This window comes from Brachyhypopomus gauderio, chromosome 14 (assembly GCF_052324685.1).
Source record: "Brachyhypopomus gauderio isolate BG-103 chromosome 14, BGAUD_0.2, whole genome shotgun sequence".
In the NCBI taxonomy this organism is placed as follows: domain Eukaryota; kingdom Metazoa; phylum Chordata; class Actinopteri; order Gymnotiformes; family Hypopomidae; genus Brachyhypopomus; species Brachyhypopomus gauderio.
The window spans coordinates 14876613-14904482 of NC_135224.1; the positions used below are offsets into that span (position 1 = coordinate 14876613).

Consider the following 27870-nt stretch of genomic DNA (forward strand, 5'->3'; position numbering starts at 1 on the left):
CTAATAAGCCTGATGAAAATCTATAATGAATGTGTTACATGTTTACCAAATACGATGAAATAAAGCGTCACTCAGAGATCGTGTAGAATGTGACAAATCGGACTCACCACTGTGCTCCCTGAGTGGATGGCTCTGTCCACGTTGAGCAGTGATTGGTCCTCTGCCTGGTACACACCTTCTGACCACAGAGCACACCGCTGATGTGCCCAGCACTGACCTGCGTGTACAGGAGACACAGTCCCGCCATCAGGACAAAACAGGCTCATCTCTGCATCTCTGGCTTCTGTAAAAGGCATCGTGGACTACACGACCTAAATATCAGCGGCCAGCGTTTACACAGACATCCAGCAGAAGTGCATACAACGAAACGCACGACGCCTTACCCGAGTCATCGAAGAGACACCGGATGTCTACGTCGTCCGGGACACCGACCTGGTGGAGCTCATCCCAGGACCTGCTGTCGGACTCCTCACCTCCAGAACTACAAAACAAAGGAGGATGGGAATTGGAGGCAGGACTACAGCACCACGGCCAGTCGAGAACCGAGCAGGCGGTCAGTAACGACATCGCTCCAGCCCAGGTCTGCAGAGCCCCAGCTGTGAACGGGTCAGTGGTCCCCTATTCAGCAAGTGAACTACATTAACATTTACGGCTGCATCGGTTTCGCTGCACTGTGAATTCGGGAAAAGTCTCAGACGTTTAGTCCTGCGGCCCAGCAGATCTGGACAACGATGTAGAGGGGATCAGGTCAAAGGAAATGAAAAAAAACCGTGAGATTGAACCGAAGCTTTAAAATCAGTCACCGCACTTTGAACCGAACAGAAACTGAAAAGGAGAAGGTTTCGGACACAGATAAGGACTCCGGGAGAAGCGCGCGGGATGTTAGCGACGACATCAGGGGCGATCGGGTCCCTGCGTAATAATACGGAGGAACCCAGAAGCCCTTCCCTGGGAAAGCAAACAGCGCGATAAATGTCAGCGCCGTGCGGTGGGCTCAGACGTGGCCTTTAACGCGGAGCTGACGGGCGTCGCAGATGCATCTGCATGAGCGTGAAGGAAAAAACAAAAAACGCCTCCCGCCAGCCGGAGCGTCATCGCAGGAGCAGAACAGAGCGCCAGCTTCACACCTGACATTCCCACTGCAGGCCCTGACTCACAGCCGCTTTCATTTAGCAGTGGCGAGTCATCTATGGCCATGACGTTGCTGACTGATGTGCCAGTTCTACAGAAATTATTCACAGTCAACAGATAAAGGCGTCAGAAGACGCCTCACCACCCTGCACGTCTTATTATACCTTCTCTGCCCATTCTCATCCATCTGCCCCCGTTTAGACTGATGTGGAAGACGCATTTACATCTAAATAATAACACACTAATGATGTAAATAACAAATGAAGATACAACTCTTTGTTGCTTATCCACCTCTCTCTCTCTCTACTTGCCAGTCGTGAATGTTCAGATCACTGTGAACGTTTGGGACATGAACTTTGAGCCTTCGCACGTCTCAAATCATACAAATGCTCGCAACAACAATTAATGGCAATCCTGTGACAAAAGTGATTGCGAAAGGCCATCCACCCCTACGAAAGCACCGCCTGTTATTGTGGTCACAGATGTGACCTGCCCTGTGCGCGTACACCCGCCCGCTCGCCGCCCCCCTCACCCTCCGCCCGCTCCAGCCTGCCGTTCCCGGCCTCCTGCTCCACCCGCAAATGGCGCGTCGATCTTTTGTCTTCTGCGTCCCTCCGCCCACACGTCCACGGGTGGCGTGCCTGCGGGTCCGCTGACCAATCGCGGCGCTTCTCCCGAGGCGGCGGAGCTGGGAGGCGCTGGCAGGCCGCCAGCTGCCCAGCTCTCCCCGGCGGCATTACGTCAGCTGGTCAGCCCCCCCCCAGGAGGACGCCTGATTGGCTCCATGGAGCCGAGACAAATTAGGAAGAGAGCCGTGCGAGAGACCGGGGGGGGAGGCCCTTTCGGGGCCCAAGAGCGCTCTGAAACGCTGCTCCCTCGATCACTGCCCCGCGGGACTGCCCAAAAGCTGCAGGGTAATCGTGGGCCAGCATGGTGCATGCCAGAGAAACATATGGGACGAGAGAGAGAGGGGGAGAGGGAGAAAGAGAGAGAGAGTGCTGGAAGTCAGCTATTGTTCCCTTTGTGCAGTCCTTTTTGTTAAAGGACTGGGCTCCATTTAGACCACTTCACCAGTGCGGTGAATAGACCCAAAGCACTGCTAACTATAAAACTTTCAGTCCATTTCTGGCCCAAAGGACTCCGGCTTGCCTAGAAAGGGACGTCATGTGCAAACGCCACACACACTCATGCGAAGCAGATGGCAGTCCGCAGTAACACTGAGCCTTGCGAAACGGAGGAGATGCCTTTTTTTTTTTAGGAACCGCAGTCCCTGATGAAGCAGCACAGACGTCCCTCAATGTGGAGGTGGGTCTTAATTATGACACGATGCTCCTCCCACTGGTTCAGGCCCCGCCTGTTTCGCAAATGGCAGGCACATATGTGAAATTTTATTTTGGTCCCCCCCAGTGAAACAAACAATACAACTCAAAAGAATTCCAATACGAAAGTGATGTTTTAAAAATATAAGCTGTTATATAATACATGTGTCTTTTTAGTCAAGATTTAAGAACATATGTGAGGGGTAGACTGAATGCAGAGGGACCCTCTCTTCCCTTTCAGATTCACCACAGCTGGGACTGAATTGTAGCCGTTATCACACGCACACAGGCACACACCCCTACACACACAAGGATAACGGTGCATTCCCCTTTCTAATAGTATCTAATCCCCTGTATCTGTAAGGCCTAAGTTACAGGACCACCGTGACCGTCATAATCTCTGTGCTGCTCTGAGAAAATTCCCACCGCCCTCGTGTCACAGGGCAAGTACCCAGGCCAACACAGCCCACCTCTCACAGCCAAACCAAACCTGGCAGCTCTGCCTGCTCTCCTCCAATCAGTTTACCTCTCTGGGCCTCTGAGTCTCCCCGATTGGATGGCAGCTGTGCTCCTATCCTCCTCGGTTCTGGCCTGTCGGCAGGGCGGGGCTTCGCAGTCGGGTGTGGCCTTGAAGAGTCTGAGCTCACCCTGGCCAAGCAGACTCCGGGCGCCGCAGTAACAGAAGGCACAGAGCCGCTCACTGTAGGCCGAGACCATACACACACACACACACACACACACACACACACACACAAAGTTCAGAATGAGACGGCATTGGCCTGGACTCCCGCAAAAAAAAGGCCAATATCACAACTATTTTTTTAAACTCCCTTTTGACACATGCAGATGTACACATAAATGTTCAGATGGTTTACTGGGTGTTATGTGGGAGTGCAGACCAAATTCGAAAAACCAGGAAATCTGATCCAGCTGTTTACCGGGACTGGACCTAGGATGATTCCTGAAAACTTTGCGGGGACATTTACTTACGAGCAAAAGTCAGAATGCTACTGGATTACAGGATCACATGTTGGACGATGAAACGGAAGCAACAGCAGAATGAAATACGAATGAAAAATTAAGACAAAAATCAACGTGTTTATTCGCCATTTTATTCAAAGTAAAAATGACTTTAACAGTCACATTCTGCCGTGGTTTCCAGAATCTTCATGTCTCACACGCTCGTTCTAAAACAGGCAACACTCCGGTGTCGGAAGTCTGCCTGCAATGCCAAAACGTTAATCTGGTGGTTTTCCATTGGGCTTTAGGTGCATCTCAGGCGCTGAGCACCGCAGGCCTTATAGCCAGGAGGAGCGGTGTAGAGCGAGCTGGAGGAGGCGGGGCTAGGAGAAGCTCATGAATATTCATTAGCTCCGAAGCGAGGAAAGAAGCGGTGCCTGCGATAGCGCGCGCCGACGAGTGGCCTGTCCCCACATCATCAACCTGCCCCCGACGCTGCGCTCCGACCCACGGGTCGATCGCCGGCCTCCGGGAGACCCGCGACCCGAGCCAGCGATTCTACATATTCTGGCAATGGTTTGGAGGTGTGTGTGTGTGTGTGTATAAGCTCCCGAATGTCTTTGTGTGTGCGAGTGTGTGTGGGTGGGGGGAGTAAACAAACAGGCAGCCCAGTCTAGTGTCCTTAGATGCACTGAGAACATGAGCAAACAGCCAGGCTCATCAGAGACGACAGTGGCAACAGTCTCTCTGCTCGCTCGACCTCCCGTCTCGACACGACTGACAGTCTTTCTTTCCTTCAGATACACACGGGCGTGTATGCACGGATGCACACAGACGCACGGATGTTTCAATGAAAGGAGAGGGAGGGGATATTGTGCCCTGGGAATCAGGCAGAGCTGAGGAACAAAGGCCCATCTCGAAGCTAAAGGCCACCGACTCTGCCAGTTTGACTCATTCAGATCTAGAACATGCACTGCACTTCCAACCAAGACTACTGCAACAAACTCATACACGCGCCCTACTAGACACTAACACACACACACACACACACACACACATTCACTCACAGCTCCCTGCACTGTGCAGTTTTGCACACTGACCCTCAGTGACATTTAAAAGCTCCAGAATGTTCTTGCTAAATACTGATAATTGAGTGTGGCGATTTTGAGCCTGTTCACACACAGAAATTATTCCGTTTGAGTAATTAAATAATGAATAACACATTCTGTAATGTCCTATTTTATCCACGTTGCTAGCAAGTAAAGCCATTTGCAGTCAATAGACCGCAGTTAATAAAACGGCCTTCAATACATGTAGGACAGCAGCAAACCTACATGGTAAAAGTATCTTCTTAGATGTGTGTATGACAGGATACATGACAGAATATCAGGAGAGTATGGCAAGATGTGGGCATGTTTTTGTTAGTTTGTTTTGAAAGTCTTTGTTTTGAAAGAGCAAACAGAAATCTGGGATTGTGTACATTAGTGGGCGTTTCTGTAGGAGGTCTATACCAAAATCGGCTCCTCTGAACCAGGTCTGGACGGGCCTTTAGAATGGCACGGCCCACCGGAGTATAAAATGCGGATCAAACTTCTCCAACTGACAAATATACAAACACACATGTGAATCCTCTCCAGAGCCTCTCACGGAGACACACACACCCCTCCCACGGTCGGCAGTGAGTCAGTGACAGGCTGTTGCGCTGACCTGCTTTTAGCTTCTCCAGAGGCTGCTGCTGTTTCTGACGCCCCCATTGCAGGGCTCGAAGAGCCGAGGGACGAAGGCCGCTCCTCTTCCTCTCCCTCTCCGGATTGTGCCACTGCAGTGGTCCCATCGCCGTCCTCCTGCTGAGGTTTAGTGCCTGAGAGACGGAGAGAGAGACAGAGAGAGAGACAGAGAGAGAGACAGAGAGACAGAGAGAGAGAGAGAGAGACAGAGAGAGACAGAGAGAGAGAGAGACAGAGAGACAGAGAGAGAGAGAGACAGAGAGAGAGACAGAGACAGAGAGACAAGGAGGGAGGGATGAAGAGGCACAGAGGAGTGAGAGGAAGAACAGAGGAGAAAGAATTAGAAAAAGGGGCAAAGAGTTGAGAAAGGAAGAGAAGGGGTGAGGGAGAGAGAGAGAGAGGAGAGACAGAAAGAAAGAGAGAGAGAGAGAGAGAGAGAGAATGAGCGTGCAAGAGGGAGAGAAAATAATTGTGATGGGGAGAGTGAGGACAGACACACACACAGAGAGAGAGAGAGAGAGAGAGAGAGAGAGAGAGAGAGAGAGAGAGAGAGAGAGAGAGAGACCGCGAGAAAGAGAGAGGAAACGCAGGCTTTAACTGGCAGCATGTGTGTCATCATTGTGTACAGATCCGCCCTTCTTCTCCCAATCCGCTCCTCTTCTCCGTGGTTTCCAGGAGTGTGTTGAGAAGCCCTTGTGCTGCATGGCTGCTGTGTGCAGTCTCAGGGCTGTGACTCAGAAGCGTTCCACATTGTCCTGTCTGCGGCACACTGACACGTACGTTTACATGTGCTCTGCCACTTCCCTGGATAACAACGCAGTAACGGGTCAAAGCCCGATTTTTTAATTGGGAATGGCTGTTTATTTGGTACCTGACCAAAGTGACTTCCAAATTATGACCAATTCTGCATTAAACTATGTAATCGCAAAACTAAACATTCATGAAGCTGTCGTCAAGTCTAGTCATCAGCTCACAAGGAAAGGGAGAAAAGACTCTGGGGTCCTGTGTGGTACCAGTCTGTGATGGGACAGCGAGAGAGAGAGACACAGACCTGGCTACACCTCTGTGGCTGGAGTCAAAGCCTTCTGAGAGTCCAAGAGCAGAGTCATGCGGAGGCCCATGAAAGGACTCATCAATACTTTTGACTGTTCGCTGGCAGGCCCACTAAACACGAGCGCCGAGTCAAAGCGCCCGGTGTTTTGGGGATTAACAACTTAAATATGTATCAATTCAGGCCTCCGAGGTGTGAGTGTTTTTAGAGGAAAATACCTCCGTGATACAGAGCAGTGCCTTCAGCTGGGTGGGGGTGGGGGCTGATGGAGAGAGGTGCAGAAGCAGAAGAGCAGGAGACGAGGGGGTAAATCGCGAGGGGAGTGGGGTATGGAGGGGGTAAAGCGCGAGGGGAGTGGGGTATGGAGGGGGTAAAGCGCAAGGGGAGTGGGGTATGGAGGGGGTAAAGCGCGAGGGGAGTGGGGTATGGAGGGGGTAAAGCGCGAGGGGAGTGGGGAATGGCGGGGGTAAAGCGCGAGGGGAGTGGGGTATGGAGGGGGTAAAGCGCGAGGGGAGTGGGGTATGGAGGGGGTAAAGCGCGAGGGGAGTGGGGTATGGAGGGGGTAAAGCGCGAGGGGAGTGGGGTATGGAGGGGGTAAAGCGCGAGGGGAGTGGGGTATGGAGGGGGTAAAACACGAGGGGAGTGGGGTATGGAGGGGGTAAAGCGCGAGGGGAGTGGGGTATGGAGGGGGTAAAGCGCGAGGGGAGTGGGGTATGGAGGGGGTAAAGCGCGAGGGGAGTGGGGTATGGAGGGGGTAAAGCGCGAGGGGAGTGGGGTATGGAGGGGGTAAAACACGAAGGGAGTGGGGTATGGAGGGGGTAAAACACGAGGGGAGTGGGGTATGGAGGGGTAAAACACGAGGGGAGTGGGGTATAGAGGGGGGTGCGCAGGGGGAGCAGGAGATCCAGCCTCACCTTGCTCCTGTGTGCTGCCTGCCGACTCCATCCCGTCTGTACTGTCTTCATCATCCAGCAGCTTCCCTCGGCAACGGCTCCTGGGGGGGGGGGGGGGGGGGGGGGCAGAGTGAGTGTGTGCAAGTATTGCGTGCGTGAAAGAAAAGAGCGATGGAATGAGAGACACATGGAGTAATCATGTGGTGAAATACTGTTGGCCAAACAGTCGATCTGCACCATGTCAGGCTAGTAAACAGTGTAACCAAACAGTGCAGGGGGGAAATTGAGAATAATTGGTAAAATCACTAGTTCACAATCAAATACTGTAGAATAAACAGGAAGCAAAAATGGTTTCTCTCCCTCTCTCTCTCTCACACACACACACACACACACACACACACACACACACACACACCTTGCTTTGTATTGTAATGCTGCTGTCAAGCATGGCGCCAACCTGTGGCACACACCTGGAGATGAGTCATCCAGATCTCCATCGCATTAGTCATCAACATAAACAAACCCTATTTACCCCGAGCTGTCACTAGAGGCCTGCCGCCTTTTCCCTGTTGCTAAGGAGCGTGAGACCGAGCAGAAGCTAGATATATTGGCGAGAGAGGCAACCTCAACCTCATATGAGGTAAACACCAGACTCCTTCCTCTCGGTCACATCTGCTGAGGACTCTGGGTAGGGCATCGGCGTGCCAGTGCACAGTCATGAATCCTCAACATTTTTTCCCCTCTTTACTGAACGCAAGTGTAATTCCATGCCAACTTAATACTGGACTGGACTCATAGTTGTTGTGGGTTTCAGAGGTACGTTGCTGCGCTGGCAGTTACACACCTCACACGCGGTGAGCAGACACTACATCTCTCCACTAGACCTCTGCTTACAATCAAGAGAAATATATATAACCTGATAACAATTACAAGACCGTTTGAAGTCAACTTATTCTCCAGCTGTTTATTAAAGTTTTTCAGTCCACCTTAACGTTCAGCAGGCTAACTGCAGAGTCAGCAGTTACCATGGGGTTTTCCTCTTCTCCTCAGGCAGTTTGAATACGCTAAAGCCTTCCCGACAGCCTGGACGTCCTTTAGTTCACGGCCAAACTGGAAACAACGTCTTTGTGCTGGATTAGGAAATCAATCACTGTTGGTCACAGATCTGTGTCGGTGATCTGTGTTGAGATGGATTTGTCTCCTTTAAATGCTCTCACTAGAAGGCAGAGACGCCACCCCAGGGTAGCAAACTACATGACAGCAACGCCGTCACACATGTTGTGCTTGTATATTTGAACATGACTTTAACACTACAGGCGAACTCTTCAGATGTGTAGAAAGTGTGATCAGACTGGTGGCATCCCTCTGAAGGCCGGCCCTCGCTGGCAACAGCCCTGCTGCCCCTTGCTGTGTGCTGACAGCTGAGCATGACGAGTGAGCAGGACGACACCTCGCTAACAAAGCCGCCCGTACAGCCGAGTGTGCACATCACATCACCCAAATCACCCGAGAATGAAAAGAAGCTGGACGAGCAGCACCAACTCAGAGATGCATCATGGGATAACAGACGTTCACGAGAAGAGAGAACAGCGACCTCCACGGGTAACTGAGAACTTTATATCACATCCCACACAAGCCCCCATATACACACACCCACCACATACACACACAAAGCCCCACACAAGCCCCCATATACCCACACAAACCCCCATATACACACACAACCCCTCCCCCACACACACACAGCCCCACACAAACCCCCATATACCCACACACAAAGCCCCACACAAACCCCCATATACCCACACACAAAGCCCCACACAAACCCCCATATATACACACACACAAACCCTCATATACCCACCCAAAGCCCCACACAAACCCCCATATACCCACCCATACCCCCATATACCCACACACAAACCCTCATATACCCACTCATACCCCCATATACCCACTCAAAGCCCCACACAAACCCCCCATATACCCACACATACCCCCATATACACACTCAAAGCCCCACACAAACCCCCATATACACACTCAAAGCCCCACACAAACCCCCCACATACCCCCATATACACACTCAAAGCCCCACACAAACCCCCCATATACCCACACGTACCCCCATATACCCACACATACCCCCATATACACACTCAAAGCCCCCATATACCCACACATACCCCCATATACACACTCAAAGCCCCCATATACCCACACATACCCCCATATACACACTCAAAGCCCCCATATACCCACACATACCCCCATATACACACTCAAAGCCCCTATACCCACACATACCCCCATATACACACTCAAAGCCCCCATATACCCACACATACCCCCATATACACACTCAAAGCCCCACACAAACCCCCCATATACCCGCACATACCCCCATATACACACTCAAAGCCCCCATATACCCGCACATACCCCCATATACACACTCAAAGCCCCACACATGCTCCTCACTGCTGCACTGGCCCTGAAGCGTCAGCCCTAGCAGCTCCTGGAAGAACTTCACGTCAACCACACTTCCCCTCCTTTCTCCTTTTCCTCCCTCTTTCTCACTATGGTTTCCCCTCCCTCCGTCTTTCTCTCTTTCCCTTTCCCTCCATCTCTCTGCCTCTCTCTTTCTTTCCCTCTGTCTGTCTCTCTCTCCCAGTCTCCTTCTCCCTCACTCTCCTGTGTCTCACTGACAGGCTGCCAAGATGCATGTGGTTGCCTACAGCAAGATTGGTGCCTGATGCTTGTTGCCATGGCAGTGCTGTGACACGCAAGGTTTTTTTCCCCCCTTTTTCATTAGTAAAACTTCCTAGCATAAAGTGCACATAGCCATGTGCATTGTATAATAGCCATTAGGAAAAGGCCTCGGACTTCCTGTTCTGAACTGTCCCGCCACCTTACATTTGCCAAGAACAATTAAAAGAGTGTTTCTGTGTTACAGCCTGAAATTAACGGTTCTCACTTTGGGAACACCTGTAATTGGTCTGCATGTGTGAAGCCTGCATATAGAAAGCCTTGAATAGGGTGTTTACATGTGAAGCAAGTCATGGAACTGAACTAGAACTCACTCACAGTTAGCAAGCAAGTCTCCACAAGTTAGTCAGCTTTACTGTCAATTCTTTATATGTACCAGACTTGAAATCCCCCCCCCCCCCCCCCCCTAGTGTTGACCACAGACATGTCTAAACTCCAGTAATGTGGTGATGTAAAAAACACAATGGGTATGTCAGTGGCGCTTCATAATACTGTACATCCTAATCAAAACACATGCAAAACGTGCTCGCACTGCCACATGTCCATCCAGTACTACAACTTTCTGCAATACGCAAACGAGCGCAAACACACTCGCTTATGTTGTGGCGTTAAATAAATTAACGAGACGAGCAAGACGGTTAAGTGGAATTTCTGTGAAATGCGGATACTGGTTGATGAGCGGAGTCCAGCGAGAGAAACAAACACGTCTATTTGAGGGTCTGACGTGTGGCTTTAGTGTTGAGCGCGGGGGGATGGAGCCGCTGCCTGTGGCCGGGTCAGAAGGTGGGGCTGGGTCAGAGAGCTGAACACCACCCGCGGAAAAGGTCAGACGTCACAGTCGCTGTTAGAAGTCGTCCACCAGCTGCGTAACGAACTCTTATATTTAGCATTTAAGCCAAGACCACATGCAGCGGTTTAGCGAACAGTCTCTAAAAAGTGAAAGGTGAATTAATGGAAAAGTACAGCGTAGAAAAGGTGCCTGATTTTTCTCCCAGGTGCCTGGCAGAGGTATACTGGCCAGGCTTGCACGAGAACAGGTAAAGCTCAATTCCTTTGGTGTCTTGTTCCAAATTGGTCCCAGTTCAGCATAGAGTTCCAAGAGGATAGTGCTTGCAAAACCAGACAGGCTCAGAAGTCGTCATCCTGATCACTGAATATATGCTCCAGTCTAATGGCCATTTGCTGTATCTTCCAGCAATGGCAAACAAATGTGGGACATGGGAAAAGCTTAAAGTGTCTTTATGTACCGTGAAGCAGTACACATGTTTTAATGACTTGAAAGACAAAGCACAAAAGTTTTATGTTAAGTAATTTTATTATCCCAGTTATATAATCAAAGGGCTAAGAAAACACAAACTCTTGACGTCAATATAGTCATTAAAACTACCTTCTGGATGTAGGGCTACATTAAACCATGTAAAGTCAAATATTTTTGTTTTTGCTTAAGGTGTAAGAGAAAGGTTGTATTAGGGGTTTATTCTGGCATTCTGCATCCAACAAAAACACCAGAATATGACGTTGCTGAGCTCAAGTCCTCTCCTGCTGCAATATTCTCTCATCAGAATCACACGTGTCAAAATGTGAAGGCAAGAACATCTTATCATACCTATCCGCATGCCTACACAAAGCAAAAACGCAATCAGACATTAATTAGGCACATTTAAAAAATAAGATTATGTTTATAGTATAATGGCAGCGTGTTCTCCAGAAACTTCAAGTGAACTCGTGGAAGAATTAAGCACTCGTAACTAAGCACAACACAGTGTGGGACTATTTAGGCTAATCTTCACAGCTCGTAACCTCTCTGGAGTGGTTTGTGCCGCACACATGCACAACAGCTTCCCTCTGCCGTGTGACTTCGTTAATCCGCACGTAGTGTGAGCGGGCGATTTTACACAGACGCCCCGCACTGACGGACCGGTGCACGAGGATTTCGTTGACGCTACTCCAGTGTTGCCATTCCTAGTTTAACCAACTGACCTAACACTGGACCTTTAGAAAGGTCCAAGAAAATGTCCCAAATTCAATACCTCTACTTTATTTTTATGAAATCTGTTGCTAGGCTGGTGTGCATAAAACAAGAGCAGACACGAACTACTAGAGATTGCACAATAAAGTTTTTTCTATACCAATCAGATATCGATATATTGTATTTGTATGTGGCCCGACATTGATACAGATACGATCTTTTGAATTGGAGTGTATTTAGGGCATATCTGGTGGAATCTGAGTGTAGGTTGTTTTATATACATGCAATTGTTTTGGTATATTATGCATGACGGATGAATAAAATGTTAAAGCTTACAGTTTTCCTACTACTGCCTTACAGTCAGTGTGTCTCTGTGAGATTATAAGCAATGCGCTGGTCCTCTTTGTTCTCAGCAATAGTGTATTCACCATCAATAACACACACACACACACACACACACGCACGCACGTCCATGCTGGCTGCCACACTCACTCACTCCTGAAACGTATGGTGTAATATATAGGCTGCTTTTCCCCCTCAATATTGTAGGGGAATGTACTGCAATTGTAATTCCATGTCAACTTTATACTGAACTTGTAACTGAACTTATAATTCTTACTAAACAAATAACAGCAGACAGAGGGGGGCTCTTTGTACCACAAGTGTCTTCAATAGACCACTACTCCAAACAAATAAATAAATAAATACAACCATCTATGAGCAGGGTTCACTTTCTCTAAAGAACAGAGGAACAATCAACTCCCTTTTGTTGTAGATCCCTAGCAGTGAACAGTGATAAATGCTATTTGGCCTTGTTTAAATACATTCACTAGAATAATAAATACACTCACTAAAATAACCTGTTCCCCCACAATGGGTTATCAAAACGATACCAATTCAAGTCTTCATGTGTGCGAGTAACAGATATTTTCACTTGAGCACATTTGCTTTTAATGTGTAGAAAACACTTGTCGTCACGGGTGCAAGTGCCGAGCGCTGTCATGCTTTCGTGAGGCTGGATTTGCGATCGCGTCAGATCCGTCTCCTTAAACATTCACCGATATCCAATCCCGCATTTTCTGCCAATATCGACGCGGTTCTGATGTGGCGTCACTTTGGTGCGGTCTCTAATCTTTACGGCGCTGTCTCTAATCCAGGCTTAGGATTTTACAGTGCACCACAATGAGCCTAATAACTGTAGTTTAGGTCCATTTGTATCTTCAATGAAACAGAAACACAGTGATGTGTAGCAAGACACCAGCCTACCAACACCCTCCCATTCAGAACACGGTCACAGGACAGCAAAACCTCCATTAAGTTGTTTGTTTTGCTTATTTTCTCTCTTTTTTTAACAATTTGGAAGTTTAGCTCATATTGCACGTCATAAGGCCATAATTTACACTGATTTAAACATCTCCCTCTGAAGGAGACAGCATGGGGTCCTACGTTTGCAGCTGTGGTCAGGCTTTGTATCCCCTGAGCCTCTTTCCCCAGGTCATACATTTCCCCTCCTGGGGTTGCTCGGGGCGTACTTCAACTTCCTGTTATGTCCTGGAATTCCCAATTAACAGTACGACAAACGACGGCCGTGGCAGCCTGTATGGAGTGGAATTGAACTTCTTGTGAATGAGCAGCGACGGTCAGGTCTTCGGCTTACGCTGGTCAGTAAGCACGAGAAACAAACGCATCGCTTCTTGGCAGGAGGTTGGCATCGACTAAGCAGGGGAAGTCCAGCCACCAGACTAAATGGACCAGCTGATCGCTGCCTTGCCAAGGAGCGCTCCGCTTTCCAAAGCAGATTACCAAACCAAACATTCCCATGTTGAGGAGCTTCATGACCAAGAATGCAGATGTGATCTGCCTTGCTCGTGGCTGCTTGTCCAAGTCCTGCCGCGGTCCCGTAAACCCATGACGAACAGCGCCACCTGACCACGCGTGAGGGGCGCATCAGGTAAGTCTTCGTTCTTGGAGCTAAATGCAAGCTTAATTTGTAACAGCAGGCTACGATCAACCAATCAGCAGGTGCCAAAAGAGCAAAGAAAACGTACGGGAGGAATAATGCAGGAGTGTTAATTAGGGATGGAGATATAGTCAAGGCAGGTAACGAGCCAGCCTATGGGCCCCTGAGTTCCTCTGGCTGTGATTGGCCAGCTGGGCTGTGGTCCGGTGATGGTTCTGACTGCAGGGGCAAACAGTGCCGCTGCTCAGACTGCCCGGTGACATGGTACAAGGAGTAAGCAACACAACGAGGTCGAATGGTAGTGGTACAAGGAACGAGCGAGGAGTTTGAGGACAGCGCTGGGTGTCCTCGCCAGGGCATGAAAGCATGTACCGCAACGCTATGATTGGAAGAGCAGTGTCCTCCATGCTACGGTAAAGAACAAAGAGAAGAATCGGATGCTAATAACTGCCAAGCTGGCGCGATCACGCACTTAGCACAAGTGACTATTTCAATGTATAGTTCTGATGTTCATGTGACAGGAGCTGCTTTCTTTACTCAAAAAATAATAATAATAAATAATAAATAAATAAATAAACAGCTTGCAATATTATGCATGCCATCAATTGCTTTCTGAATGAGATCATTAATAGGGAGTTTACCCGTCCCTTAAAGACACCTACACCCAATCACTGACCACAGCTAACCTGATCACTGCTTCAGATGGGTGATGCCTGCCAAACGCACAAACGGCTCCACACCAAGCAAGGAGACTAAGGAGAGTTGAAAGAAGAGGAGCATGTCTCCGGGGGGGGGGGGGGGGGGGGGGGGGGGGGGGGTGTAAGGAGAGGAGAGACCATGAGCACAGAGGAAGGACAAAGGCGCAGGGAGAAGGTGCTTCTGCACCTCCAAACCAAATGAAGGACTCTTTAGAACAGGGGCGACGTAGCCCGTGTCCAAGGCCAACCCGGTGTTCACTGTTGAATGATCTAGATAAGGAACACGCAACATCATGCCAAGCCTACAATGTACACACGGCTCCTCAGTATAATTCTGCAATCATCCGTATACACTCCTAATGGCATGCTGCATATTCTTAAACTGCATGTCAGTGTAACTTCTGAATGAAACTGGCTGTCATCACACAATAAAATAAAAATAAAAATTCCAGCTGATGTTCAGTGTATGGAAAAGCAAATCAATCTTTGTTTATGTAATGTATAACTGGGACCTAATTCCCAGAATCATTGTAATTCCCTAACAGTGTAAAGCAATTGTCCAACATTCCTGCCGCAATCTCAACCATTCTGATTTCATATTTGTAGCAACAGTCACAGAGGAGATCATCTGTGGCAATACTTGTGAAGGGTTTGTATAAATGTATATACTCTGTGTAGTTATATATATATAATTTTTTTTTAATCACTTTCAGTTTTATACTGGTGATGAACAGTGTTAATAATGTGGAGGGATGTTCAGGGATCAAAAATAACCCATGCATCAGAAAGAATGTGAAGCAATCCATGAATGTTAGTAACTACTTTGTGCTAGACTCCAACTAGCACTCTAACTAGCACTCTAGATCTCTAACACTAAAATACTTTTCCCTCCAAGGAATAATTAAGCCATCCATGTTAAAGATTTAAATATGATTTTGATGTCGCTTATTACAAGATTGCAACACAAAGGTTCCACACGACACACCTCAAATAGATTTGAAAAGGTGCATGATGGCCCTTGACTCAATGGTCAGAGAGATCAAGTTGGCCATTTGCCCGTTCTGAGCTGAATACCACCATGTCAATACAAAGGACAGAAAACTTGGCTTACTTTTACACTTGAAACCTGAGCCTTCAGGTATGCAATAACAGATTTCCCTTAATGCTTAGAGGGGAAACATTGTCTCATATAACATTACACATAAACAAACACAGAGCGTCAGTTCCCTGGCATAGTTTGACACAACGCAACACAAGTAATCCCATTTTGTCAGGTCCCATCCATCAAGTTATTACGCGTAGTACCTGTTCATCAATGTGCCACATGTTCCAACAGTGACTAACTGTTGTAGCGCAAGGCCTGACTGGACGACAGCGATGTAGGAACACAGCAGACGCTGTGCTTGAACACTGGAGTGAGTGAGCACCAGTCGCAAGATCAAAAAGTGCTTTGCGGTCCCAGACGAGCCGTCTGTTATCACGCGACAAAGAGGTGGAGAGAAGGAAGTCTCAGGGACGTCTGCTGCTGAAGAGAAAACACAAGAAAGCTCTCCATTTCCATTTTATCTTGAGCTGAATTGGCAATGGTGTTCGGAAAACATCCTTTCTCTCATAATACCTCACATCAAAGATGGGAGTGCGGATATGAAGGCTGCAGAATGTTCTAGAAAACGTCAGAATACTATAACAAGCTAAGGCTATTTTTAAGTTCAAGTACAATCATCTGAAAATCAGCTGTTTCATCACAGTGCTGGGTTCATCCCTGCAAACGTCAAAGAGTCATAGGTTTTGATGCTACTAGTCAGTCAGGCTGGCAACCCCTCGCTTTGGACACCATTATTTGTTATTTGCAAATGAAAAAGCATGGAACATAGCCATGATTGCCCCTTTAGATTGGCTGGGCACCCAACCCCCAAGCACAGAGCCCTATAACTTATCCCCATGATCCCACTATGGAGAGAGAGAGAGAAAAAAATCTGTTGTTGGAAGTAGTGCCAGCTCAAGGGCTGAAGCGAAAATCTGGACTGGACTTTTGCATGAAATGGAACTGACCAGCTACATTGAAGCAAACGGAAGTCTTAATGACCTTCCTCAAAACCAAGTACTGAAAGGGCCTTATTTTATCAAAATCAGATTTGAGCACGAATAATACCAACAGTAGGGAGTATACCAATTTACAAATTATTACAAAAAACAAACAAAAAAAGTTATTTATATAATTACACTCAGTTCTAACAATAGTTAATTTATCAATTAAACAGGTACATTCACCGATATAAATATTTAGCATGTGCACAGTCAGCGCACAAAGACAATGACGGAAACTCCCCTCTGATTAGACAGTCACCTCAGACAAACGCTGGAAACCCTCCTCTGAATGCACAGAAAGGCCAAGAGGAAGTCAGAGAGCGTTATCATCTTGCACGGTGAATAGGTTCGTTCGGCTCAAATCTCACACGCCGTCTATGGCACTTCTAACAGGTGCCTCGGCGAACGGGCTCCAAAAGGCCAAACGATCTCTAGAGGTCTTCTTCAGAGTGTGGCCACTCAGCGCCTCTCAAACATGGAAATATAGAAGACGGTAAGCGGATCTCAACAGACAGGAGTTAAGAACTACCATGTAGACTTGGGAGATTTCACTGCATCATGTGAACAATAAAGGGAAAAGCTCATTTTAAGGCATCCCCATTCGAAGGCAGTAATATTACTGAACCTAATACATCCATTATATGCTACCAAATACAGTAAGGGCCTACCATATGCAAACTCACAATGCACTAATTCACCTATACATGATTGGAGAAAGTTCACAGAGAGATCAGTCAATGTACTGTACTGTACTCTACCTTTTACATTGTGTGCGTGTGATATGTATTAGTACATAAGAAATACATGAAGGTATATATGGGTTTGCAATATGCAAATTCCAGGCTTGCCCATGCAGTAGAAGGAATTCATACAAAAGACCAGGAATTCATATGGTGAGAATGATTGAAACAGACCTAGAGGAAGGGGTCATGGCTGCACACTGCAAAGGCCACAACTCCATAGGGTTAGGGTCATCATTTCTTTGATAATTATCTGATATTAGAAGGATTATGCTGTACCATCTGACAGCCAAGATTCACCTTCACATTTCACTGCAGATGGGAGTTTTAAATGTCAGTAAAAGTTGTAGTATGACCTTTTAAGTATGAGCAGAATTCTGTGTGCTAGAATGTGACTAATTATTTAATTATACCACTACACTCGTATGTAAAAAATAAAAAGAGAACTTATTGCAACCTGATAGGAAGATCAAACTCCATTGGCTAAAGGCAATTACAATATGATTTCTGTTGTAGCATAACAAATAACTGATGTGGAAAACACATTTCTTGGGGATGATGCATAAAATAGAATATTTATGTGTGTATGAAGAGATGGAAAAACATCTTGATTTTCCTACCAAGATTTTTTGGGGAAAAATGTTGTTGATTTTCTTTATTCCTTTATAACCTCATTGAAACTCAATAAAGTTAAGTGAATTCTCCATTTCACCCACCCCCAAAAGTCTCACACATATCTATCGCCTCCCATCTTTTAGCAGTCAAACAGGCCCATAAATCCAAAATGCCATAATGCAACCTGTAACAGACAACCTGTTGATTTAGATCATGACAAAATTACATAAAGGCGCCTTGGCTTAAACAAAACCAAGAAATAAAACATGAGCGGCTCAGAAAGATGGTAAACTCAGGGGGTCTTACTTCTTTCTCTGTCTGGGCAGAGGGGGAGGTTGGGTGGCTGCAGACAGAACATCCTTCCGAGGCCTGCCTCGAGGCCGCTTATCAACGGGGCCGGGGCTGCCGGTGGGCGTGGCCAGTGAGCTGCAGAGAGGTGGCGAGGGTCCTTTGTCAGAGGGGTCCAGAATCTTCTCCTCTGATGACATTCTGATAGAATAAAAGGAAGAAGGTTAATCACGAACATAGACACTGTGCTACACCCATGCCATCAGTGGAGAAGGCCTTATATATCATTACCGGCACTTCTCAGACATCTCTCTGTGTTTAGAACTTTAGGTTTCATAACAGTATAAACCTAACTGGCCTGGTGGACCTAGGCTGATTTCATGAAGGACCAGAAATGGGCAAAGAGAGGAAAAAAAAACTAATTACAACTAGAAAGTAAAATGAATGAGGTTGGATGTTGTTAAAATAGGCCTATGTCTAGCTGGAGGTCCTATAGAACATTCAAGAGCCACATGAATTGCTAAAAAATGCTATTTGTCAAAAACTGCTAGGAGTTATTTTGAAAATGAAGACATTAATAAGAGGCTTCCTTCAAAAGGTCACTGTAGCAACCAGGTCTCATGAAACCAACATTACATTTTTAAAAACCTGGTCACTCACCTGTAATACATAATGCATTACCAATGCGCTGGCCAGCAGGTACCACTAATGCAATGACATGTCCTTAAAAAAATCTCTTAATCATAGCCTGTAAGACTTTTCCCCATTACGTCTACACTGTATATAAGAATATAGTGGCAGAGATCAAAGCTACAGAATGAGGGACAAAGATATGGAAAATCAAATGGCAGGTTTTTCAAAAGCGTTCCAACACAAAGATCATCGTTAACTGGTAGAGTACGTACCACACAGAACACCTGCTCACGTTTAAGATGAACTAAACACTTTGGTGGTTTTTGGAAATGGAGTCCTGATTACTCAAGACAACGTGAGGTGAACATTGTGTACGATTGGCCCTGACTGTTTGTCTGAATGTGTTTTAGAGTACAAGTCAGAGTGATGCTACAGCCACCAGTGCTGTAATAATAATGCCACAATAGTTCCTTCTGAGCACATTAAAAATTGAATCAAATCCCAACCATGCAAAGTTTCACCATACATTTTACATATAGAATCTTAAATAAGCACAGGGCATTAGTTAATATCTGTAACAACATGATAGTTACAGCTGGTTTAATAAAATTAAATAAATTACATCTTTATAAGGAAAAATGGCCATATGAACGCTAAATAGTCTAGAATTACTTAATCACTTTCATGAAGGACCAATACCAAAATGATATTGCTATTTAAATTCTGTACCTTCAGAGATCCTCTGTAAATACATTTAATTTCTCACCTCAGTCAAATTCCATCCTAGCTTATTAAATGTTCACTTATTTACACTATTCACAAGTATTTTTTCATTTCAGCTTTGGTCTCTCAGTAATTCTTTCTATTGGGACTCCAGGGCAGGGTTCTTCCCAGCTGGCCTGGTGCTCCTGAAGCTTCGTTAGGAGAGGCCCTCCATTCTGCCACACCGCCGGGGCGACGCGGCACACATGCCGTCGCCCGCCTGCTGCAGATCGCTCGGCTTGTTATTCTTGTTCTACGTGACGCCCGTGCCCACCTGTCCGTTCAGCTGACGGGGCAAGCCGCCAGTGGGACGCAGCGTTTCCGGGAACTAAGCGGGATCCCTCCCTCAGCTGGGCTTTGTGTGAGTAAACAATTACACTGCTCAACCCCCCCCCCCCCCCCCCCCCACACACACACACACACACACACACCTTCCCCCACCCGAACAGGCCACGCACGCTAACAATGGAGTGCACGCACACAGCCTACGATGCCAAGGGAGCTACGTCAGTGGATCGCACACATTCTGAAATGCAAAAAGTCTTCTTTTAAATGGCATCCAAGCAAGGTGCCTTTACAATTGAACAAAAACGGGACACTGCTTTTATCTAAGGTAAATATTAAGTCCACCATCACGGTGTACTGGAGGAATTGCCATAAGGATGACTCCCCATAGATGTTTGTATGTGTGTGTACAAAACAAGGGTGCTGGGTCACTGATAAAGACACCACACTCATTAGATCGGTCATGACTCAGCATTCACTGAATGACAAGAAAGGTTGACAAACACAAGAAGCTTTGGAAGTGTGACTCCATAGGGACAGAGTTGATGCAAGATCAATGCGTTGTATGTTTCTGGAGTGGGGGTATTGTGTATATACTTGTTTGTGGCCATTTTTCACTGATAAACCTTACTGCACTATTGTTCACCATCAGAATTAAAGGATGGCCTCCTATATCAATAACAAATGTGTGCTATATGTTCTTAGAGCAGACAGTATATACAAAGTATATTTCAAGAGAACCAGAAAAATAACTGGTACAATTGCCCAGTTATGAAGAAATGGGGGAACACACATGGGAAGAACCAATGTTGGCAATACCAAGAGTAGCCGGACACTTAGTTATATTAGGTACAGCTGGACTCTCTGTACTTGGAGAGTCTTAAGCCACTTTACATCTGAAAAAAATATCTATTTTTTATTTAGATTTTAAACTATTCCGTTTTATTTTAGAGGCCATGTAACATTCGATAACAAGGAAAAACTGATAGCCTTTGTTTAACAACTGAACACAAAGCAAGTGGTTCACATGAGGGGGGCATGTCCAGCTTTTTGCCTTTGTTCATTTGACTCAAGAGATTACTGTTTATTTTTTCTAACACGGATATTCAGTCATTATAAACACAATAATAATTCTACATACTGAACTAACAGAGTCACATATTAACGCTGGGGAAAATAATACACAAAAGCCGGCTGATTCATAAAAGTAGTCCTTCATGAGCTTGGTTCAAACGGTCCGAGAAACTCAATGGCTGAGCTTTCGAGGATTGCTGCTCAAGGTAGCTAGCTAGATAAAAAGATTCCTCCTGTAGTTTGAGAGACATCCAGACGTTGTACAGATGAACCGTGTCACATATCGCCTTCACGAATAAATCGATAATAAATTCTGATGTGTAGCTTAGCACGGACTAGCCACACCAGTCCGACAGGCCTCGCTCCTCGGCTGAGTAGCACAACTTGGAAACGTTACAGTGTCCAAGCGGGAATACAATAACGGGCACACACTCCGACCACATATTGTCTGAGATGTAGCACACCGGTCGAGTGCTCCGACCATGTTACCGTTTGGAGTAACAGTGAAACTATGTAACGTCCAGGGGAAGAAAGAGGAAAGCCCGACCAGACGCGAGGAAAATAAACTGTTCGGTGACGTGTTAGATTTGTAGGGAAACGTGATATCGACAACAAAACGGCTTGCAATTGCTGAGACATAACGTAAACAACCAAATTTAGGCGTTTCCACTTACCTCTTCAACCCTAGCAATGTTTAGATATTTCCTTCATGTCAATAATTGTGTTTTTTGACATACAGTACTTTGTTTGGTGTTACTGAAGCTTGGGGGTTGGGAATAGACCACTATCCCTCAGAGACAGCAACCGACATAGGCTCCGCAATTCAATATTCCGGTTAAAAATCCAGTTTATCTCCAAATGTTTGTTAAATCTGCAGTGTAGTATCCAAAAGGCGAACCTAATTATTCCTTTCTCCTTGGTTTCACAATCAGTTTATTTTTATTCCGTTTCATCCCACATCGCGAAATCCTTAAGGGTTACATCCCTGTGCTGTGGGCTTTTCTTCCAACGATGCTGGTGCGTAAACAAGTCGTACCAAACGCTTTCTGGGATCCAGTTAGCCGGTGACGGTTCAAAAAAATATCTTACCATAAAAAACCTTCGAAACAACCCGCTATCGAGGCTTGCCTTATATCCAAATTATTCCGTTCAGCTCGCGGAGCAAGCTGTAATTTTGAACAAAAAAACCCCACACTGTTATAGAAAACACATCCAAATAGATAAATTTCCGGGAATTTGGTTCAGCTCATAAAACAACTAAAAGAAATATATCATAACATTATGTTTTAAGAAAAGAAACTGAACGTTAAATATCTATTTAGCCACAAATATTAAAGTTGTAGCTTGCACTCCATGGTAGCCATATTTGAGTCTGACCAAATTACGCCCTGTAATCTAAGCAAGACCACCGTAAGTAGTACCACAGTTTAGCTAAAGAAGTCTGCTGCATGTAACGCTACTTTTTTAAATAAATATGTCTTTTCATGAATATGTGAATAGGTAATGACCTGCTATGGAATCACTATATTCCTTTGTATATGCAACTGTCGATAAATGTTTTCGCAAGAAAATAAACTGACCCTGCGGAGTGATACGTTGGAAAGCTCAGCAGGTGAGGCGACTTTTTTTCTCAGGGAGGCCTGCAAAATCTGGTACGGCGCACTGGAACGAACTTGTTTCGCGTTCTCCATCTAGAGCTCTTACACTAAACGGTCACTTTCATTTGGCCCTGTCAGTTGTCCTGAAATGCATTAACCAGGAGCTTTTGGGAATGCTAAGAATACTATGTTTTTCTGTATTAAGATGTAAAAACACTGAACAGACATGAGCAAAATTAATTATTCATTTAGTGTTTTAGCATAGGGGCCTACTTATTGGTCTCCATGTCACATTCACACACTGTGGAACTGAAGCTTGTCAGTGTGCTGAAACCAGCAAAAGTATTCTATAAACATCAGCTATGCTACAGTAAATAGCTTCAGGATAATTCTACTAGGATAGCTCTCTACATCTCCGTAACATTGCCTAGCTAAGAAATGCGTTATTCCAGCATGATGCAGAAAAATTGGTACATGCCTTTGTTAGCTTCAGATTAGATTACTGTAATTCATTACTGTCAGGATGCTCAAACAGGAATCTAAATAAACTTCAAATACTTCAAATAGGGGCAGTCATGGTTCTGTGGTGTGACCAGAAGGCCGTGGCTTCGATTCCCAGGCTTGAGGTCATGACTGAGGTGCCCTTGAGCAAGGCACCTAACCCCAACTGCTCCCTGGGTGCCGGGCTAGGGCTGCCCACCGCTCTGGGCATGTGTGCACCACAGCCCCCTAGTAATCACGCTAGTAGTAGTGTGTGAGTGTGTGTGTGTGTGTGTGTGTGTGTGTGTGTGTGTGTGTGTGTGTGCGTGTGTGTGTGTGTGTGTGTTCTAACTGCATGGATGGGTAAAGGTGGAGGACAAATTTCAATTGTGGTGAAAAATCACAATTGACAAATAAGGCACATTTCACATTTTCAAATAGTCCAAAATGCCGCAGCCAGAGTTCAGACTAGAACTAGAAAATTCGATCATATCAGCCCAGTCTTACCAAGCCTGCATTGGCTCCCAGTTAAATTCCGTATTGATACTGACTTATAAAGCATTGCACGTGCTTGCTCCTGGTTACCTCCAGGAACTTATTTCCTATTATGAACCCTCACGTCCACTAAGATCACAGGGTGCTGGCCTCTTATTAGTCCAACAATTAATAAGGTAACAGCAGGGGGAAGAGCCTTTTCTTATTAGGCACCCCAACCATGGAATAACCTTCCAGAATGTGCCCAGGACTCTAACACAGTCTCAATCTTTAAGTCTAGGTTGAAAACCTAATTATGTAGTATAGCGTTTGGTAATTAATGCGCCCCCTTATAGATCCAGGGGTTCACAGGTGAAGGGTTTTATGATAAACTGGGGTGCTGGTGCTGTCATCCTGTCACTGCACGTGGTCAGTCAAGTTTGTTGACGGTGTTGTAGATGGATGCCAGTGTCTCAGAATGCTTGGTTCTGTCCTTTTAGCTAGGCAGTATTTATTTAATGCTAGAGTTGCTGTCACACTCCAGACATTTTTAAATGTCCCGAATATGATCCCATACTCCTCTGCTATGGCTGTATCTCCATGGCCCTGGACTACTATTACCAACCATCAAGAAGTTTAGGACTGAATAAGAATTACTTAGAGAACACATGTATATAAATACACACAAATAATTATTTATCATTCCCATCTTTTCTTTGTTTATATATCTCTCTAATTATTGTTATGGTGACAGGTGTCGGCCAGATGAGGATGAGTTCCCCCTGAGTCTTGGTTCCTCTCAAGGTTTCTTCCTCATGCTCTTAGGGAGTTTTCCTTGCCACTGTCGCCCTTGGCTTGCTCACTGGGGGCTTGGACTCGGACACTTGTAAAGCTGCTTTGTAACAACAACTGTTGTAAAAAGCACTATATAAATAAAATTTGATTGATTGATATAAATGATCAAAACACTTTAATGACCACTCAGACTTTTCTGAACTTTTATTGCTGGATTGAAACAATGCCATTGCTTAAGTGATGCTCTTTAGAGGTTGCTATGTCTTCAGTTGTCCATCAGATGTCACTGTCACTGAAGCCTTGAAGCTTCTTTTTCGGTACAATTGTTAGGAAAGACTCAGTGTTTCATGTGGCTTCACTTGCCCATCAGTACTGGCCAGGTACCTCACGCAGGGAGGCGTGCCTGGCGCAGCTACTATGCATCTCTGCGCTCGGTTACGCTGCGCATGCGCAACGCCACGCCTCTTTGGGGTGAAGGCAGTCTGTCTAATCGCGTTGTGCACATGTGCAACAACCCCGATTTGGACATCGATAGGTAGGATGAAAAATGTCCGCATTCCTACACCTGTTACGTCATTTGCAGGTAAAACGGTAGTTTGAGGACTATTCAGCTCGTCTTCGGACTGCAGTCACTCTCGCTGACCCAAAGCGAGTCGCAGCTTGTGCGTCAACACGCGTTCATATGCGCGCAGAAGAAATGAAACTCGAGCCAGACTGAAAAGAACAGTCTGATTCACCAGTTGGACTGAAGAGAACAGTCTGATTCACCAGTTGGACTGAAGAGAACAGTCTGATTCACCAGAGTTGGACTGTAGACAAGTCTGCTTCACCAGAGCTGGACTGTCTGATTCTGTCTGTATTTGTAAAGTGGCTCATACGCTGGGGACGAAATAAATTTGCAGTGCACCACTTTAGACCACTAGGTGGTGATACAACACTAACACTCAATATCCATTATACTGAACATCAAGTGCGCGTACAGACACCATGCAACAGACTGGTTAGAGTACCTGTAACCCTAATTGTACATTTCCATCCAGATTCCTTATTAATGTGACATCGCCACAGACATGAACAGCTACACGACGTATTGTCTCTTGTCCACAAAACACATGAACCAATGGCTGTCGTCATGGTTACCAATCATGGCGTTTGCAAACTGCACATTCAAAACTTTCCAATAAAATTCAGAATCGCAGTTTGAATATGAACATTAGGAATGCTAGTAAATTGATTTATTGTATAATTGCACTCAATCATGACCCTAAAACCATTCAAACACCTTTATATTACACTTTATTTACTAATTCAGTATTAATCAAAACCCAATATATTTAATAATTATGGGCAAATGAATAAAATTATGGTCTGAGTGAGTGAAGAAAAGAAGATAATAGACTGAGAACTTGCATCCGAATTTATTGACATCCAAACATAAGTTACTGGTGTGTAAATAAATACTCGGATTCAGTTACTGGTGTATAAACAAACACTCCCTTTCAGTTACTGGTGTGTAAAATACTCCCTTTCAATGACTCTGGTGGGGGTGTGTTATCGCTCACGATCACCAAGAGTAGAACATAATATACACAATGTAGGGGGGCCCATTACCCCAGCCCACTTCATCACAAGTTGTCGGCTGGATCATCTACAGTTTACATACAGAGCTAACAGGTCTGTTGATGCGGTCAACATGGCTTCACACTTCATGCTACAGCGTCTCAATATTCCTGGAACCTATACTCAAGTTCTGTTTATGGACTTTAGCTGGCCGTTGAGCACCACGGTGCCAGAGCTGTTGCAGGTCAAACTCTCAGCAGGAAATCAGTGGATTGAAGATTTCCTGACAAATAGGAGACAGCAGGTGTTGCTGGAAAACACAAATCAAGCCTGGTTTATACTTTCGCGAGCGACCGTAGCGCGCGGCTCCGCCCACCTCGCGCGACCCTGCGCGAGCGGTGTAGGCGTTTATACTTTCGCGAACGTCGCGAGCGTCGCTGCAGTGTTCTCCGAAACGATAGGTGGCGATAGGTGGCAGTGGAGAATAAAAAACACCTGCAAAACCGGTGAAAGAACATTTTTACCTGACCAGAGACCGTATATATACACCAGGCATCAAACATAAATATGGCTTTGCAGTGTTGTCCGAAACGATACGTTAACAAATACGAGCCTCTTGTAATTCCAGGACGAAACATGAGAGAACGTAAAGACGTTAAGATTGGGCGTTTTGAAAATAAACAACCATTAAATAATGTGATAAAAAAGCGAATTATTTCGAGTCATTTCGAGTATATGTATAAATATTTAACTTAATTAAGTTTAACGTGCTGGGAAATATTGAAATGGACCTTTAAAGTGACATACAAGTGCTTTAATTCCACCTTATAAAGGTGTATGAACCCGGCAAACATGACTTTGTCCATCGCGCTGAAGCGCGGCGCGCGCGCGAAGTTACAAAATTCGAGAGGTGCACGACCTCGCGCCGCGACACGGGCGGAGCCACAGCGATTACGTCATTTTCGTCGCGCGGACCCTCAAGTCAAGTATAAACCAGGCTTCAGACTCCCATAGCCAAGATCAACATGGGCTGTTCTTCCTGAGACAGCTGAAGAAATTCAACCTTCAGTCGGAGGACCCAGTTCTTCAAAGTGTTCATCGAGTCCATCTTCACATCATCCATAACCATCTGGTTTGGTTCTTCCACTTCCAGAGGTGGGTAGGAACGCGTTACTCCGTTACATTTACTCAAGTAGCTTTTTGGACAAAAATGTACTTGTAAGAGTAGTTTTAATATGAAAGACATCTACTTTTACTTGAGTAAATATGTGCTGAGAAAAACGCGACTTTTACTCCGTTACAATCGGATTTGTGCAGCGCGCTACCGTTACTTTCGTTTTGTAAATAATTCGTCTTTTCAGTGAGAAGACTGACCAACGTCTAGTCACCTGAGTATGAGTGACCAATCAAATGAAGCCGGTCAGTCACGTGATCACATAAGCAAACTTTCTCCACCGTAGCAAGAAAGTGACAGAAAAATCTACCGAGCATCCCTGACCTCATACAGCCAATGTTTACATTACAAACGTGTAAAAGGACAGTTATATAATGCGCTGTCAGTTGTGTCTGCCAAAACGTGTGGACATTTCAGCCTACAAGAACTCGACATCAAATTTGAGGAAACACGATGCGAGAAGTTTGCCGTATGTATAATTTTGTGTAATGCTATATCTCTGAGGCATAACGTTTGTATGATGTAATTATTAAATGTAACGCAGTGCAAAACTAAAAACCAGTTCACACTCCGAGTGTACACACTAGTAATATACGATGATTAAGTTTGCTCCAAATTGATTCAGTTGGCGTTAATTTGTAGCTACACGTATTGGCTGACAGTCTCATCAGTTAGTGCCTTTGTGGAACACATTAAAGTTACCCAGGCCTAATAATTAAGAACAAACAAAAATACATATTATTTATAATAATTATTTATTATATTTATTTATAATACATTATTTTTGTTATCATTAAGTCATTGTTTCCAGTAATTCAGTTTCCCAT

The 27870-nt window shown here is 45.7% G+C and overlaps 2 protein-coding genes across 19 annotated transcripts in view; one reads left to right on the forward strand and one right to left on the reverse strand.

Annotated features, from left to right (window-relative positions):
• kmt2cb (lysine (K)-specific methyltransferase 2Cb) overlaps positions 1 to 22501 on the reverse strand; it is a 71815-nt gene extending 49314 nt beyond the window's left edge. For 14 of the 15 annotated variants that reach the window (XM_076973096.1, XM_076973095.1, XM_076973089.1 and 11 more), the window contains exons 1-7: positions 21637 to 22500; positions 18227 to 18409; positions 7103 to 7182; positions 5118 to 5271; positions 2977 to 3150; positions 384 to 481; positions 108 to 217 (exon numbers count right to left, since the gene is read on the reverse strand). In XM_076973096.1, the coding sequence (XP_076829211.1) occupies positions 108 to 217; positions 384 to 481; positions 2977 to 3150; positions 5118 to 5271; positions 7103 to 7182; positions 18227 to 18408 (798 nt within the window). In that variant the 5' untranslated portion in view covers position 18409; positions 21637 to 22500. Of the gene's footprint in view, positions 1 to 107; positions 218 to 383; positions 482 to 2976; positions 3151 to 5117; positions 5272 to 7102; positions 7183 to 18226; positions 18410 to 21636 lie in introns of all 15 variants that reach the window. The other variant, XM_076973090.1, reaches the window with a different exon arrangement.
• Positions 22502 to 26861: 4360 nt separating this feature from the next.
• The window catches only part of dpp6b (dipeptidyl-peptidase 6b), a 183423-nt gene continuing 182414 nt past the window's right edge, over positions 26862 to 27870 (forward strand). For all 4 annotated transcript variants that reach the window (XM_076972525.1, XM_076972523.1, XM_076972524.1 and 1 more), the window contains exon 1: positions 26862 to 27024. The gene's annotated coding sequence lies outside the window, so the exon portion shown is untranslated. The remainder of the gene's footprint in view (positions 27025 to 27870) is intronic.